The 18,526-nt window shown below is 44.3% G+C and overlaps 2 protein-coding genes across 2 annotated transcripts in view; one reads left to right on the forward strand and one right to left on the reverse strand.

The window, feature by feature from the left end:
• Positions 1 to 612: 612 nt before the first annotated feature.
• LOC144472242 (uncharacterized) lies at positions 613 to 2,892 on the forward strand. The gene is made up of 3 exons (XM_078185162.1): positions 613 to 701; positions 1,551 to 1,877; positions 2,698 to 2,892. The coding sequence occupies exons 1-3, from the start codon at positions 690 to 692 to the stop codon at positions 2,890 to 2,892; spliced, it is 534 nt and encodes a 177-aa protein (XP_078041288.1). The 5' UTR covers positions 613 to 689.
• Positions 2,893 to 3,461: 569 nt separating this feature from the next.
• LOC144472777 (uncharacterized) overlaps positions 3,462 to 18,526 on the reverse strand; it is a 66,451-nt gene continuing 51,386 nt past the window's right edge. The window contains exons 3-7 of the mRNA XM_078186114.1: positions 14,230 to 14,291; positions 13,607 to 13,730; positions 11,020 to 11,176; positions 9,317 to 9,980; positions 3,462 to 9,261 (exon numbers count right to left, since the gene is read on the reverse strand). Coding sequence (XP_078042240.1) covers positions 5,101 to 9,261; positions 9,317 to 9,980; positions 11,020 to 11,176; positions 13,607 to 13,730; positions 14,230 to 14,291 — 5,168 coding nt within the window. The 3' untranslated portion in view covers positions 3,462 to 5,100. The remainder of the gene's footprint in view (positions 9,262 to 9,316; positions 9,981 to 11,019; positions 11,177 to 13,606; positions 13,731 to 14,229; positions 14,292 to 18,526) is intronic.

Below are 18,526 nucleotides of genomic sequence, written 5' to 3' on the forward strand. Positions count from 1 at the left end.
CATTGTGACTATATCGTAACTATTATATCACTTTATAATAATACAAGATAATATTATATTCCTGTAATCTATATTTTCCATAATTACAACGTGACTTATTACTAATATGCAATTATGAAGTAATTTCCATCGCAGCCTAATTATAACTTGAACAAGAATTCAATCGATCGATGCAGTTTTCGTAATTTGAATTTGAGAATGAAAAATGCAGTACCGATGATTCTGAACGGCACGACAGGTGTACACGGTGTTAAACAATATTACCGACGGCTGCGAGATGCACGAACTATGCAAGCCAGCGACCTTCCACAAATTAGAGCGACCATCCGGCGTCTCAAGGAGATGAACGGCGCGCGGTTTTTGCTCATCCTCGGATCGCTCTGTCGTCCAGTTTTTCACCCGTAGGTGAGAGGATCGACGGCCGTGCACCTGACCTCGAACTGTGGGACCCTATGAGTGACAGGTCCCGCGAGGAGAAGCGTCCGGGCCCCGCGTACGTAATGTCAATGTCAGCACCTCAGGTGCAGCGGCTTCAGGGTGTGGTCCCCTCCTACGGGTCGTCGACTCCCTACCAGTTTCACATATATAAAAGGAGATGCGTGCTTGGTAAGGGTACGGCATAACAGTTGGTACCCCTTAGGGCGAGTCCTGGTTTACCACCCAGCAGCGCTCCGGCCACACCATAGACCATGAAGTCGTTCGTGAGTATTGGAATTCGTGATATCAATTCGTTGCCGTCGGCAGGATAATTAGCCACCTTGAAAAATCGAGTTGACCTGACCGTGACCTAACATAGACCGTGATGGGATTTAGGAAGGATCTATTTTGGATTCAGGCTTGGTCTAGGATTTTTTTCTGTAGTTTGAACCTAATTTTTAACCCTTAACAAAATAAAAGCTCGGACAGATTTTATGTAAAAATTGGCCAGCTTGGACAGATGATTACTTTGCGAGATATTATCGTAGGATGCTGAAACTTTTTTTAAATTAAAGCTTGAAATCTCTATTTTAAGATGGTATTTGTGGATTTTAAGTTTGGTACACTCTCGCAATTGCAGCCGTTTAAGTATGAAAGAAATTGTCAAATTCGACAAAATATACGGTCACCTAAAATTCTTAAAAAATTTTTTCAGTCAAATATTTTTCACAGATACGCTGTACAGTAAAATAAAGCCGAATTCTTCCTCTTCATTTCGTAAAAAGAAAAACGAATCTGCGATTTTCATTCGCAAAGTGACAGCAGTCCAAAGTAACCCTTATGCCAAACTTAGCAATATTTGATACAAATATTTGAGCAATATTTGATTAAATAATTACAATGATATCGCTCCATCTTAATTAAAATAAAAATACCTTATCTTAAAGTACAAATTTCAGGCTTCAGAACAAAATAAAAGTCATCATCCTGTAATGATCTCTGTCGAAGAAATGATAGCTCAAAGTTGTCCAATTTCGATACAGATTTTCTATTATCCACGAAGACGTAAACCCACGAATAATTGTCCACCCATTCGACACAGGATAAAATAAATCATTGTTCCCGTTTCGCAGATTGTGCTAGCAGTATTCTACAGTTTGGCAGTGGCGGAACCAGGTTACCTGGCGCCACTGGTGTCCTATAGCTACCTGGGCATCCCCCTGGCGTACGACGGCCGAATTTTGGACACGCCGGAGGTGGCGCAGGCGAAGGCAGCCCACCTGGCCACACAGGCGTACGAGGCTGCCAGGAACACTCTGGGATATGCACACGTGCCTGTCTTGACCCGCGTTTACACACCTGCAATTACCTACGGCGCTCCCATCGGCGCGGACGGCCGGGTCGTCGATACACCGGAGGTCGCGGAAGCGAAGGCTGCTCATCTTGCTGCTCACGCACTGGTAATTGCCCGGAAAAATGCGAAACCATTCAAACATCGGCTAATGAACCGTTGTCTGCACTTGCTTAACCCTAGACAAGCTAAACCGGCCGGGCTGCGCTATTTGTCTGCATAGTTTGCCAGAGTTCTGCAGAATTACCATTGAATTGCTCGACGAGTTATAATCACCAAGTAATTCAATTAGGATGATTACGTTATTATTCACACTGTAACTGTTCACTGAGATCACAGTTCGTAATTCCAGTACATTTACAAAATTCTAATTAGTTCAGTTGCATTCATTTCGAATCGCGATGTAATCGAATCGCTGTGTAATTCAATTAAAATTACGAATTACGGGATGGTTGAATTAAAAGTACGGGTTACGGTGAAATTTAATCAACATTATGCATTACAATGTAATTGCATTCAATTTATAAACTACAATGCATTTGCATTCAATTTATGAATCACAATGTAATTACATTCAATTTATGAATCACAATATAATGGAATTCAAATTACGAATTATGAGCTGATTTAATTGAAATTGCACATTACAGAAGAATTGCAATCAAATTATGATTTGCAATGAAATAGAATTAACGTTACAAACTACGACGTGTTTTAATTAAAATTACGCATTATATAATTGAATTGCATCGTAGTTAGATTACTGTACAATTAAAGTAGAATGTATTTAAATTGCGAAATTGAATTATGATGTAATTGAATTAGCCCAGCTGTGATAGTCAATCGGGTATTTCTTACGCGTCGGATTGAAGAGTCGTCCGAAAGTATCAATGGATTAAAATTAATCTGTTCGGTGTTTTAATTTGCAGGAGGCTGCGAAGAAGGTCGGAATGTACCCGTACGGAGCACTAGCGTATTCTAACATACCGTATGCCTATAGATACGGCTACGGTGCCCCTCTCGGTCCTGACGGCAGAGTGGTCGACACACAGGAAGTCGAGGATGCGAAGGCTGCGCATCTCGCAGCGCACGCGCAGGCCGTTCAGAATGCTGCAAAAGTCTGAGCAATGTTACCTGCTAGATTTATTCTATAAGTAACAGTCTCATTAAACAGGAACTAGTTCACCTTCTCCGACTGATTTAGCTGAAAAAAATGGATCGAGGATGCAAAAACAATCGTTTGCTTCTTTGATAATTGTTCGTGTCTCGGACGATTGTTTAATTACTTAAATGTTAACCATTCCACGGATGCCAGTGTATGTGCGTATTTAACTATTGTTTGGTAATAAAGCCTAATAGTCACATAAGTGTGTGGGCAGCATTTCATTACGGACTCTCCATTATTCGAACCCCCTAATTATGTAAAGTGCACCATTACGGTCGTAAAGGCTTCCGACAGAAGTTTCACCTCCGCCAAGTAGTCCATTACCATAATCAGAAGATTATATTGCCCGAGATGCTGCGGGGCCCGGGTCGAGCATGCTTCTTGCCGCTAGATGTCGCCACCGTTCACATTTCCCTAGCGATTTCAATGGATCGTTTGTAATGTTTATTGGACTCGTGGAAGCGTTTTGGATATGCAGGACATTTCGTTTTTCGGTAATGAAAACTGAGACCTTAGCACGTGGTATACAATTATTATTTAACACAGTACAGACCCTTACAATACACGGTCTCTGGCGAGACGCGAAACATGCGTGCGAATGTCGGGGGATGTACATAGATATTTACAGGGACGACCGAGGTACACGCAAGCGATCGATAATATCTATCACTTATCACATTATCTACGTAAGAATCACTAAATGCAGCGGGATAAATTCACATGTAAAAATATATCGAACAGTGTGAATACATTTGATCCTTCGCACGGAGACCAGACCCCGTAACAACGATGGCTAGAATTAAATAGAATGTTCCGCGCGACGCCTGCAGCGATTCTATCGCGTCTACAACGAATTCGCTACGCGAAGTATGTATATTTGTTAAGTTGGCCCTTATTTTTCAACTTTCAAAGAGTTGACCCTCCTTTTCTTATTTATTTTGTTCTCATGCTTATTCGAACAGAATTTAGGGGTAGAAGCAGGAAGCTTTATCTTTCGGAAAATTGTCGTAGATAAGAGCCAGCCTAATCTCCATTAATTATTAACTACGAAATTCATCTAATTGTCGGAACCGAGACATCAATTTTTCTCACACGAACGCAGAATCACTGCCGCAGCGTCGCGCGAAGATCACGCGGCCCCGTTGTGGCGGGATCTATCTCCAACCCTCATCCAGCGACGACCGGGTTACGTCTGACCCAAACGTAAAAACCCTAATCTCGCGGCTCGAAACTATTGGAATCGTGGCTCGCGTTCCTCTGAGAGCCGCGAGAACGATGTTCTCCATTCAAGGGCGGGTCAGGATCGACCCAGGCCTGATATGGGTGGCGAACGACGGCGAGACACACACAGACACGCGTTTACAGGCTCGTCGACCTAAGGTCGCGGGAATTCTCCGCCGAACAGATAAAAAGGATCTACAATGATCTAGAAGGTAGGAATGATTAGAGCGGCCGCCAGGAAATCATGAAGATCGATCGACGGTTAGAACGACGATCGTCGCTACGGGCGACAACGGTTTGAGTATTTAGCGAGTCCGTTCCGAAACCTGCCACCATCTTACTCCGTCCGGTACCGTCACCCTTCGCTGTACACTCGCGCGGGACTCTACATCGACGTAAACCTAAATGTACAATTTGTGCAATTGCATCGCAAGAACGCGCACGTTGAGCAATCCAGGATCTATGCGATCTACCATGATTCTCTCTTTATCCTAAAGTTCGCCGCGAGTCTCGGGAGCTTGCCGGCCATTTTGCTACCCGAAAGAGGTCAGCCTTCCCGGCAACCGAGTCGCACGGTCGGTTCCAAAAAACCAAGACGAACCCGACCTCGAACGATTACTATACAAATTCTCTACGCCGTTTTTCGAGAACGGAACCACTCCGATCGCCTGCGCTCAGCTCCGGCTGCGCAAAATGGCCGCCGGGAGCTCGCCGAGAGACAGCGAGTCCCGCGCACCCCAGCTCTCCGTGGTCCGTGATCAAGAGGTCCGGCCATTAATCTTAATAAGTGTGAATCCATGATCATGTACAAGGTTATGGCAATACTCAGGAAAGGAGGGGCCCTTGTTCGGGGCCTGCCTACATATAAATATACACTAGGGAGTCCGCGGATTCACCAGTTACCAAAATCAACGTCGCCACGAGGAGCCAGGCGAGGCTCCGGCGATTACCACTTCCTGTTCGGGCACATCTCCATGCGGAAATCGTACACGCAGCTCTGGGTCTGCTCGTCGAAGGCCGTGCCCTCCTCGCAGACGAACCGGAAGTCGAGGACCTGCCTCGAGGTGAAGCCAGGGGAGCAATAGTGGAACAGTCTGCAGTCCCTGGTGTCACCATAGAAGCGGTACATCTCCTTCTCCAGGCAATTGAAGCTGTCCGGCCTCTTCGGGAACGTCGGCTTGCGGATCGCGTATCGCGAGGTCGTCGACACGTCTTCGGGTACTTTGGGCCAGAAAAAGACAGCCTCGGTGGTCGTAGTCGTGGTCGTGGTTGAGGTCGTGGTTGGTGCCGGAGTCGTGGTCGTGGTTGTGGTCGTAGTTGAGGTCGTGGTCTGAGTCGAAGACTCGGGGACCGAGGAGGTCTCTGTCGAGTCTTGGTGAGTCTTAACTGTCGGCTCAATCGGCTGGCTTTGCATAGTTAGCTCTATGGTGTCCTGTTGAGCCTTTGTAGACGACTCTGTCGAGGCTCCCATCTCAGCTGATTTCGCAGTAGTTGCTTCATCCTTCTCAGGTTCACTTGGAATGCTAGCCACCGAGGGGGCCGTCGTGCTAATGATCTGGAGATCTATCAATGAGTAAGTCTTCGTCGTAGGCTTCTCGGCGGAGGACTCGATATCCTTCAGGGTTTCCTGGATGGCAGAAGCTATGGTGGACAGTCTGACCACAGGGTAAGGTGTGAAGCTGTCTATTTTGCTGCTAGTACCCTCTTCCTTCTCGGTATTCGCCGGCGACTTCTGTTCCGAGGGGCTCGAGTCCTGGTCCCCTTCGTTGTTCACCGAAGCCTGGTCCTTCTGCATCGACTCACTCGGAACCCTGTCCTGCTCCAACTTCACCTCCAGCACGTTCTCCTCGCTTCTAGCCTCTGCAGTAGTGACAGGGACCTCTGTCAGCGGCACCGCCGCCTCCGTCATCGCCACTGGCACTTCCGTGGACTCTGGCCATTCCTCTTCGATGAAGGTCGTGGTGGGGACAGTTGTGGTAGTCTTGCGGGTTAGCAGTGGGAACTTCCTGATGACAGGCTTGGGGGCTAGCTCGTTGTAGGACTTAGGAGGCTTGGCTGGCTTGGGGTTCAACAGGCTAATCCTTGGTTTTATGATGACGGGGTTGGGGGTCGTTGTGGGAGGGACGTAGGTGTAGCTCTTCCTGATGGAGGCCGGCTTGAACAGCTTCGGAGGCGTCCTGACTGTCGTCGTTGTCGTTGACTTCGTCGAAGGCTCTTCTTTCGGCTTCTTCGCCTCCTCTTTCTCAATTAGAGGGTCCGCCGAGCTGGTGGTAGCTTCCGCCTCGTCTTCGTAGCTTTCGTCGCCCTTCCCGTCGTCCTTCTCGTCCTTTTCGTCCTTCTCGTCCTTCTCGTCCTTTTCGTCCTTCTCGTCCTTCTCGTCCTTCTCGTCCTTCTCGTCCTTCGTTTTCTTCTTTTTCTGCTTCTTCTTCTTCTCCTCCTTGGCGCCAACGGCCTCCTTGTAATTATCAGGCTCGTAGTTGTCGTCGACGTAGTCGTGGGCGGTGTTCTCCACAGACTCCGAAGACTTCTTGCTGTCCGCCAGCTCCTCCTTCTTCTCCTTCTCCTTAGGCAGCTCGTCGGTGTACTTCAGCACACCTTCCGTGCTGGCTTCCTGGTCGTGCACCGACTCATCCTCCTCCTCGTCGATAGTGTCCTCCGTAGAAGTGAAATACTCTTCAGAGTTGCCAGCTTCGGTGGAATCGGTCGTATCCTTGTACTCGTTCTCCGTGTCGATCTCGTGACTGCTTTCGTAGAACGATTCCGTGGAGTCGTACTCCGAGGATACCTCGTGCGACGTGGTTTCTTCGGTTCTCATGGTTGAATGCTCGTACGATTCCTGGTCTTCGTCCTCGTCAGAGAACTTCCAACTCTTGTCTTGCCTGTGAGTGATCACCTCTTTAGACACTGTGTCGAATTTCATGCTCTTTCCACGTTTGGATCCTTTCTTGGCTGCGTGGCTCTTTCCATGGTTCGAGATCTTCTTGTCCTTACCGCCGGATTCGTCATGTGTTCTCTCGGTAGAGGAGTCTTCTTTGTATTCGTGCTCCTCTTCTTCTGTTGAAAGGTTCATCTCGACTTCATCGTCTAAAGGAGAGACTGTGGTCTTCTCTTCCCATTTTCCTTCGCCATCCCCTCCATCGTTCTCTTTATCTTCCTCTTCGTCCTTCTCATCATCCTTCTCTTCATCCTTTTCTTCATCCTTCTCCTCATCATTTCCTTCATCATTTTCTTTATCCTTTACCAAACCTTCCACATATTTCTTCAAAGATCCATACTCATTCGCATCTCCCTTCTTGTCATCCTTCGCTATCCCTTCGTCCTTTCCACCGCGATGACCCTTCCCTCGATGCCCCACAGCCCTGGTGTCCAACTCTTTGGAAGATTCGGACTCTGACCAGTCAAAGAGGCGTTTGTCAATCTGGTCGACGTCCACCATCGGAGTCGTGGAGACTATGTCTTCTTCGACGGTGTGCTCCTCAGCTGGCATAGTCGTTGTCTCTCCTTTCCACTCAATGTCCTCGCTCTTCTCGTCCTTCTTCCTCGAGGATATTTTCCCTGAGAAGGACCTTATCCTGGCGCTCTTCCGTTTAGCGTTTGGCTTCGGCCCAGCTCGGTCTTTCGACCTGTGAGCTTTGCTTTCGTTGTTCGAGTCTTCTTTCTTCTTGTCTTCGACATTCTCCGACGGTTTGGCCGTGCTGTGTTCTTCGTCCTCTTCATCGGAGTCGTCCTTTAACTTAGTCTCATCGTCAGCTTCATCCGTGTTTTTAGAATCCTTCTTGTTCGTTATTGTTTCAGGCCAAACAGTGGTACCCTCTGTTGTCGATGTGACTGGAACCTCTGTCGTCGTAGGTTCCTCTTCAGGCTCCGCTGGAGTCGAGGATTTCGTCTTCAGGTGATCGTTCGGATTCAGTATGACGACGTCGATGACTCTTTTGCCTTCCACATGCTTCACGCCGTCTGCGTCCGGCTTCTTCCACGAATCCTGCTTTGCATCATCCTTGGCCTTCTCTTCTTTGGAATCCTTGGCCTTCTGTTCTTTGGAGTCCTTGGCCTTCTCTTCTTTGGAGTCCTTGGCCTTCTCTTCTTTGGAGTCCTTGGACTCTTCTTTATTGTCCTTAGCATCGTCGTATTCTTCACCGCCGGACTCCTTCGAGTGCAGTTTCGAAGGCGCTCCGCTCTCAGAGTACTCGGAATCGTCACCCTTGCTGTTCCTGCTATCGTACTCGCTATCGTCATACTCCTTGGCCTTGAAATTTTTCGAGGCCTTCACCTCGAGGTCCTCCAAGGACACATTGTCTCCCATCTCTCCGGTTTCAGCCATCTGTAGACTACTCGCTTCCAAAGCATCTTGGATCATGTCTTCGGTGAACGGCTCGCCAAAAAGAATGTCCTTAAATTTCATCAGGATCCTCTTAAAGGATGTGTAGTTCGTATCATGATCGTCTAGAGGAATTTGGTCCTGGTTCCTTATCTTAGCCTTGATGTCTTCTAATTGAAGTTCTTGTCGCTTGGGTCGGTCAGTGCCCCTGACGAAAGACATCATGGAACTCTTCGTCTGACCGGCCGATCTTTTGATCCTTAAGGACGTCCTGCTAACCGCGACACGTCTGGCATTTCGAATCTTTGGGACATCCCTGTAGAAAGGATCGAAAGACTCGTCCCCTTCCTTGTAGTCGTCGTAGCTGGCTGGGATGGTTGGCAGAGGCAGGGTTACCAACTGCGTTGTGTTCAGAGGTCTGCCGGACTCGTCGCTGACGCTGGCTTTAGCGGTGACTATCACTCTGGACTGAGAAGGTAGCAAAGGCGAGGGGTTCTGGACGATCCGCTGGATGTCCGGTGGCGGTAGATTGATGGTGATCTGATGGGGCTTCAGCTGGGGAATGGGCAGAGGTGGCAGCACGTGGATGTGCTGGGTGACCTGTTCGATGTTTGGCCTAGAAGGCTGCGTAGGCTTCGACACGCTCCTCAACGTAGGATAGAACGATCTAATAGTAGTTTCATCAGTGGCTGGTGTAGGCAGGAAATTACCGGAGATCCTCTGCTGCTGAGAACTCTGACTCACCGATCGCTGCTCCGACGGCGTCGGAGAGATCGTCAGCTTCGAGATCTGAAATTAGACTTAAGTCAGGCAACGGATAATCTCTAACAACTTCGTTACTTACTTTTCCTTTGCTAGTTGGCTGGACAGCTTCCAATGGTCTGATGCTCTGCTCCCCACTCTCACGGTACTCGGAAGTCTCCCTGGGGTTGTTATTATGCAGGGCGAACTGCTCCGTGGTGCTAGCTATCCCATGATTGTGGAATATGGGGTTGATCAAGGCAGGACTGTTACCACTGTTGCTCAGAAGCGTCTGGATGGTAGAGGAGGTCGCGTGGAACAAGGGCGACACTGTCGAAGGCTCGTTGTGGATGATCTGCGGACTCGACGTCGAGCTGAACCTGATCTGGTGCACCTGGGGTGGCTGAACTGTCGTCGAACTGACGCCCTGGTTGCTGAACAGCTGATACGAAGTAGCTTGTTGGTTGTTGCTCCTCTCGCCATTGTGGAAAATGTACTGATGATGGTAGCCGCCGTTCTTGTCGTCGTACAGGGACTTCGACTGACTGGTGTGCACCTGGGGGAACGGAGGCTGGGGCTGGAAGTGCTGTGGGTAGCCAGTGGGGTGAGAGAAGGTGCTTGAAGTTGGAGTCGTGGATGGCTTGTTGGGCTTCGAGGTAGTCGTGGTCGTAGTCGAAGTCGTAACCGGTCTGGCTGACGTCGTTCGTTGAGGATGATCGTCTATGGAGTCCAGAGGGTCGATGTCGTCTTCGCTGTTCTCGTGCAAGCTGCAAACAGGGCCACCAATTAGCCTCTTCAGCCATAGAAGGTACTTTTAACTTGGTATAGGAAGCTTTTAGAATTTCGAAGCTATCCAAGATAGCAGACTTTCTATTTAATTACCACTCTAACTACTCGAGTCTGCTAGGCAATCTTTCGGGTCTTTCAACTTCGCGACTTCAATAAGCGAGCGTCTACGAAGTCTAAGAGGATTAACGACGACAGAACCGATGGGATTAAAGAAGGATCAACCAGGTGCCATGACCAGACAACATTTAGCCGACATATTGCCAACAAAGTAACGCCGTTGGACCGTGTAATTCGGCCGACAGGCGTGACGCTAACAAGTGAAAACTGCGAGAGAGCCTATCGATCAAAAAATCGGCGTCGCGCACGCAATCCCGCGGTTCAGTCCACGCCTCTCGACCCCCCTTGTATCACGCCACACGCCGCTACTCGCTGTCGCGCTGACACGAAAGTCGCGCTGGTATGTGGATCGGTGTTCTGGTCCTTACGAAACCCTGGGGTGAACGTCCACGCTGGTCGCGGATAAACAGTCCGCGCGACAGGTGGAGCTGGCCAATCCGCCGGGTCGTAATGATCATTTCACTTTGTATACATAATACAATGTAGTTTAGAGATAAATCCGCCGGTCGTTCGGGACCCGAGTTACGTGCGACGTGTGATTGACACCGGAAAACGTTGAACCACGATGTGAACCCGTTTTTCGAACTGGTAAATGGGTGCGTTGGCCCAGGAAGTGTCTATCGGGAAAGCTGGCTCTCGGCTATCTGATCCCGGTTACCGCGACGCTCGGGTCAAAAGTGGCCCGGCGTCTTGACAACCGGAAAAAAGCGTTTATCTTGGGACTTATGCTGCTAAGAAGTATAGCAATTGTATGTTTGTTTAGCCGAAGTTGTCGCGGGTCGAGTGTGACCCATGGTCTTGCTCGAAGAGAAACTACTGTAGCATGGATGACTGATACGATCGATTTCATGCGAATGGATTTTAAACTTCGGAGGAAGTATTTTAGGGAAATCTGCCTACCTGAGAGTGACCGCGTTGTTGCCGTAAAGCTCCAAGTTCAAGTTGTAGAAACGCTCGCTCTTGCTGCAGTCGACCTCGTCGACGCGTTCGCAGACCCTGGTTTCCTGATCGAAGACGGTCCCGTTCAGACAGAGGAACTTTATGTCCATAATCTCGTCTGAAACCAAGTCTCGTGGTGAAGGACGGGCTCATTATTCGGGGATGCTCTTCAGGGTCATCGTTCACGGAACGTCTAGGTCACGTAGCTACTACATTTGCTAATCGCCAAACATCTACTTCGCAACATCGTTCCTCTATCTCTTGCCATAACTGTCGGCAGATGGCGGCGAAAACTGCCTCGTTACCGCGACCGACAAAAGATTTAACACCGGAATCAGTCCCTGATTAACGCACTCTGCGCCACGCGAAAAAACATTAACAACCTATTTTTACAGTACGATAAAAATGTCTGAGCATTTCTTAATTGGAGCCGGCAACCTTGGGGTAAAAAGTTAAATGTCACTGCGGCTTAATCACGTCCAGTTTTATTAACCCTTTATGCTATGATCTCGCCGACATTGTGTAATGTATTCATGTCAACGTGGCAGTTCTTTTTAATTATTATTATCATTTTCTATGCTGTATGGTAATCGCGTAAGATACAAAAATAAAAACACAAAATGTTACGCTAATTAACTATGCATACGTAATGATTTTATGTAAGTTAAAACCAAGATTTTTACACGATTTAGAGGAGAAATCATTTGAGTGGAATAACTGCTATTTATTAAGTTATGGAATGGATTATCGAGATTTATAATATAATATTCGAACCGGTTGATCGTCGGTGGCAGAAGATCGTAGGGGGCAAGTTCCGTCAGCGATATATCGATCGGATCTCGCAGGTGTCGCGACAATTAGAATCGATAATTAGACGCTCGCGTTGGGCGTCGCGTCTCGACAAATCGGCCGATCGGCCGATGGAATGATCGAAAGGTCCGCCCGGGGGCCCGGCGAGCGCCGATCCAAGTTTTGTAATCGATCGAGAGATCACTCGGCCGAGAATGTCACGGTCGTCGAGGAACGTTTACTGACCTAAGCCGAGAGTGTCTGGCTTCGGCGCGTCACGAGAAACCGATCTCCCGGTTGACTTTGGTGACTTTTCAGTCGGATACGACGCCAATTCATCGCGCTGTTCAATTGAGAAATCTGCTTTATCCACTCTGCCCTTCTAACACGTTGCTCAACACCTGGACCACCGACGCGACGGCCGGGTCGACGGGGACCCGAGACATTCGGTACGTTAAAAAATATATTAGGTTGGTGCATATGAAATATCGGATTTTTAAGCGAGTATATAAAACTGCATATCTTTTTCCAAAAGCTACTGATTTAATCAAATTCTACTCAATTTCTACCTATATCAAATACAAATTCTACTAAATTTATTTCAATACACTTTTTCCAACCCGAGTTTAATTCATAGATGTCTGTCTTCAAGAAATTCTGATTTTTCGGATCAATAAACTATAGTATGGAATTTCTTCAGACTGTCTCCATTTACATACTGTTTAGCCCATGAAAACTACATATACGTTGTACAAAACAATTGTAAAATTAAATGAAGTAAGATATATTTTATGAAAATTTTATAAAATATGATAGATCTTTTGCCACTCGACTGTCACTATTTTAAAAAATTTGGGACAGTTTCTACGGGCTGAATAGTGTATAAACGAAGACAGTCTCAAATATTCCATATCAGAGTTTATTAATTCTAAAAATCAGAATCTGTTTAAGACAGGCATTTCCGTATTTAAATCTCGTTGAAAAAGGTGTAGTAATGCAAACGGGCCATATTTTGATTAAATCAACAGCTTTTGAAACAAAATATACAGTTTTATATATTTACTTAAACATCCGACATTTCATATGCACCAACCTAATATTAACACCTTTTCGAACGGAACAGATTTTTGTCAGGGCTGCGAAAGATTAGATTTTTGATTTATTGTATATACATTATTATTGAAAGCTTAAGATGACCGCTCATACTGCACAATGAAACTTTTTAACCCCTTATCGTATTTTGACGAATCCTATTCCCGATGGAAATCATTAGTAACACATTATTAAGTATAGATATTATTCTGTTCTTTAAAACTGGAATAAAATTCTAATCCCTTGTTATTAATACTTAAGTATTCGAGTAAATATAAGCACGGAATAAAAGAAATTATGTCAATTGAAATATTCTTAATCATATATATTAAATATTTATTCTTTTACCTTCATTTACATAATATTAATATTATAATAAATTTATTTTATAATATTAATATATAATCATGTAACATTAATAATTAATTATTTTTGCAACTGTGAAGAAAATGATACGGGAAGAGTTAAAGAAACAAATTATAGAGTTTATAGAATCATGCTCCGAGGAACGAAGGGTTAATTCAGGGACCGATTAGGATCGAAGCGAGCGTGTCCCTGGGTCCCGATCAACCCATCCGCCGGCACGTTCAGTTATGGAAAGACGAAGCGTATTGGTGGCGATTGCGAGCTAATTAGTGGTGAAATCGTGTCTGAAGCATTGAGTTACCTTTCTGACCGATGGTGCAGACGTGGAACATCTGACATCCAGCCTCGACGTCAGCGTAATAACCGCCAATCACCTTTCCCTGACACGAGAAGTTCGTCTCCGGCAGGTTGTCGAAGTCCAAATACTTGATTCACGATAAACGTAATTAAATTAGATTCACGATCCAGATATCGAATCGCTCCGTAAGATCGCGCTCCTTTGATTTCGCTTCAAATTTCCCGCGTAATAATTCTCTAACGGCGTGTCTCGCACGTGACTCGACCGCGTACGTTTTCTCCTGTTGTACGATCGTTTGCTTACTCGTTCCGTGCCAGTAACAAAGTGATTAATTTATCGAAACCTCTCGAGTGTTAAATTAAAAAGAACGAACGTATCGGACATGTTTGACTAAGTAATTAATTTGTCGAATAACACGTGTTGTGAAAATGAGTAAAACGTGAAATATTTACGAATTTTATTTATATTATTATTATTATTATTATTATTATTATTATTATTATTGTCATTATTATTAGTATTATAATTATTGTTATTATTAGGCGGGAAATTCGAGTCGAAATTGCGAGAACGCGAACTCACGTGCAATGATAGAAATAATTGAAACGTTTGTTCGTTATACTCACGCCAGGTTCCCCCGCGCTGCATAACACGGAGCCATGCTGGAGGTTGAGGATGGACAAGAAAACTGCAACAGAAGAGGCGTCATTGTCAGAGCGCGGCGGTAGCGGCGGTCCGCGGACAGTGAAAGTGTCACGGAGGAGAAAATGATTTTCACGTCACGGGGGCAACCGTAAGAAAAGGCTGCGTGCCCGCCACGGGGGTAATTTGCTTGTCTAATTTATGCGTTTGCGCAACGACTGTGCCCAGGGGAACCCTGTTACACCAGTTACTGTTATAATTATGGGCAACTATCGACACGCACCGAGCTGCTCCACCAGAACGCCGAGCCGAAAATTCCGGCCGGTCTTATCTCGTTTGAAAGTTCATAAATTATCCTCATAATTTGCAACGCTTTCCCAGATTTAAATTAATTAGTTTTCGCGAGCTCAGCGCATTAATCGAAACGGTTCTTCGGGCCCGTAATTATTCGATAATTTTGATGAAACTCCTGGCCTTTGAGAAACCAACATTATTGTAACATTTATAATATTGTTTCATTGGGACAAAGACGAGGAATTAATTGTATTATGTCATATTATAAACTGTTGCAATGTTAATCAAAAAAAGCTATTTCAAAAGGTACTTTACAAAGGTAAAGTTGAAAACTGAAACCATTGTAACACTAACGAAATGAAGGAACAGTTATTGTAAATTAAAACGGTCATAACTAGTAAAGGTGCAACTATTGAGTAAATAATTATATTAACCCTCTTAGTACCGGCCAAAAGAGTCTATATCTGAGCGAAAGTTTAAAACTAGTTTGACGAAATTTGATAAAGTTTCGGAAAGAAATTGTAAGAATTTTGAAAAGCTTAATAAATAACAAATTCAAAAAGGGAGAAGAAGAAAGAAATGAAATTGTTGTTTAATAAAAATATTAAGAAAACTATCTTTTCAATAATAGCCAACGACGATATATCGTTGTTTGGTACCAAGAGGGTCAATATTATATTATTAAAATTATAATATTTCTCAGGGATCGTGATTGTCGCGTTCGAGCGTAGATTCATTTATTAGCGGAGTGATTTCAGTTGACGGTCAGCGAAATGATTATTAATAAAATAGAATGTCACACGGTACTGAAACGATTGGCGATCGAGTGGCCAGTTGTGGGCCGAGGCCACCAGGTGTGAATACGAGCTGTCCAATCAGATTCATTGCCGGATCCTGTCGATCTCGCGAATCTAATATTTGCGATCGAGGTCTCTCGCTTCGATTTCCATAATTACCAGTCTACCGAAAGGTGTTCGATCCCGGAATCGACTGAACCTGAATCTCGCGATTTTTTCCGCGTAATAACATCGCGAAACATTTTTCCATAAATACAGTATACAGAAACGTTGCTATTTTTATGAATAAGATAATTAATATTGGCAATATAACAGAAGGAAAGCTGAGAAATAGTTGAAGCGTAAGAGAAAGCAGAAAATTAATATAAAGAAGGGAAAAAGATTTCTTTATAAAAATTTATTTTCAAAGATTTATTTATAAAAATTTATTTTCAACTCATTTCTACCTGATTGAAAACTTCAATTGAAATCTCAATTTAATTAAACCTCATCGACCTAAAGATCAACCTCAACCAGTATAAACTGGTTTAATTTCATTTATTTATAAAAATTTATTTTTACAGATTTATTTTTAGCATAACTAAAATATTAAAATTTATTGTAACATATATTCATTCTGTTATATCACCTAAATCGTTTAAATTTGTACGAATAATGCTACTATTCCTTTTCGTGTAGAGTCCTTGTATTCTTCGAATTATTTCCTGTGCCATTTATTTTATTCGAATAGTTGAAAGTTGAACAGTTAAAAAAACGCTTTGTCAAAAATTAATTTCATCAAAAATTCGTTTCATTAAAGTTTCGCTTCATTTAAAATTCTCTTTAGCGAGAACACGCTTCGTTATTAATTGCTTCGTTAACAATTCCGCCGGTGGTTTTTGACGATCGACGAAATTCAGAAACGCGGCACCGCGGCTAATGTAAGATCCACGGTCAACAGGTTGGCAGTTTCTAAAAGAAGAGGAAAAAGGCCGCGGAGTTTCTAGGATCTCGGTCGTGGACGATTAAGCGCACTGTACCGAAAGAATGATGCGTATAAAATTTCGATTTCTACGGTGGAATCCCGACACCTGGGGTCCACACGCTTTCCATTTCTCTCTCTCTCTCTCCTTTCCCTTTCTAGCCTCCTCCGCGCTATTATCGACACCCACTTTTGACACCGATTTTTAACAGTTCGTCATTCCCTGCCAAAGTGTGCCATTGCCTCAATTTTACAATAATTCTCGGCGTTACCACGAATTGTGCAACTATTCCGAGAACCCGGAAAGTCAATTTGTCATCTGTGTAAAAATGTACAGCTGCTATATGTTTAAAAAGGTGTCACAAAAATGGTCATTTCATTTATCAGAATACCTACGCGTTTATAAATATGTACAACTCTTGTATCTTATAAAAAATTAAACAAAAATGTTTACTGTTAATTTACAAAGACATCTGGGTATATATTAACCAGTTAAAATTATGATTATTCTAAGTGTAAAGAAAATGAGAATCAATTAAAAAACTATACGCCACAGAGTCCCTCAGTAAAAAAAAAAAAAGAATTAAATAAATCGTACTATTTAATTAAATAGATTCTACTACAAAAATTCATCTCTGAAGAGGGTAAAATTAACAGCTGTAGTAAAATAATAGAAATGTCACAAAAATGATCCCCGTGCTAATTTACGAAAATACGAGCGTGATAATAAAAATATAAAGTTACTGTATGTCACTAGAAGTGTCATAAAAATGAGCTCTGGTAATTTACAAAAATATCTAGGCTTGTATAAAAATATACAGCTACAGAACAGTACCAAAAATGACTCAGATATCGTCACTGTTAATTTACAAAAATACTTAGCACTCTAAAAAAATTTACCACAGTTCCATGCTATGAAAAATGACACAAAAATAGTTCCCCATAATTTATAAAAATATCCTAGTCATGGTAAAACTGTGCAGTAGCCTCCTACTACCAAGAACATTGTAAAAGTGTCAATATTAAAAATTATTTTAAAAATGATGGAAGATTGACTGTTATAAAAATATACAGTCTTTTTTTAATGCTGTTTCAGCGAATGTATAGTCTTTTTAATACCGTAATAGCGAGTATACAGTCTTTTTAATACCGTAATAGCGAGTATACAGTCTTTTTAACACTGTTTGGTGAAGTTAGGCGCAAGTGGGGGCAATTTAGGCAGCGGAGTTACCCATGGCGCCACCTGGAACGCGGCGAGGCGCCTCGGCGCTGCAACCGCGGCAGTCAGCTGGTTTTCCATCAGCATTTTTCTGCGCATCTGCACGCAGCGCAGTGGCGGTGTGCAACCAGTGATATAATCCCTTCGGCCGCGTAATGCCTGTGTGAATCCCGTGACATTTAGATCTGGCAACGATCTGCCGACCCGTTGCTCGTCTCCGCGAGACAACTCTTGACAGTCCGCCGATAAATCTATCATCCGCGGTCATGTAAATAGCCGCCGCGGAACTGATTCACGCTGATCCCTATCCGCTTGGATCGGGCAAGGATCCGCCGGGCCCGCGTCGATCGTTAAAAAGCCATAATCCGGAATTGAAGCCGGCGCGAGCCGTGAGCGCGGCGTCCACCTAAATCCTCGCGGACGGGGAATAAAAATATCCGGAGCCGCGCCGCCGCATAAAACGAGTGCATCGAATGGGTGCATAAAATCCTAGTCGCCCTAACGAGCCCGGCTTTATGGTCGCGCTGCGTTACTATGCTGAAATGCCGCCGGGAAATATGTATCATAAATTCGTGCATATCGTGTACCGAGCCACGATCGAAATTGTTGAAACTTACTTAACATCGCAAATGTTGCAAAATTTCCTGCGCTGATTCCCCCGGCTCGCGTGCTCGCTGATACGACGACAATGCTGATATACGATTACGCGAATTATACTAACATTGCGCAACGATCGTTCGCTGATCGTTTTCATAATCTTGAGAATTCTAATTAATAATGTTAAACGCGATAAGCAAATAAACTAGTTCAATTATTCGATAAAATTCTTTTCATATAGATTTTAGCCCCAAATGGATTTATATTTGTTAATCGAAAATCCTATATCCTTTACGATTCTATTTTTATTCTATTATTCTATTAGATCCTTTATAAGTGTCCCTATTGTTATCTTTAACACGGCAGATATTCCGTGATAAATTCCTGCGTACTCAGAAAAATCGTCCGAAATT

Source organism: Augochlora pura, chromosome 7 (genome assembly GCF_028453695.1).
Source record: "Augochlora pura isolate Apur16 chromosome 7, APUR_v2.2.1, whole genome shotgun sequence".
Lineage (NCBI taxonomy): Eukaryota > Metazoa > Arthropoda > Insecta > Hymenoptera > Halictidae > Augochlora > Augochlora pura.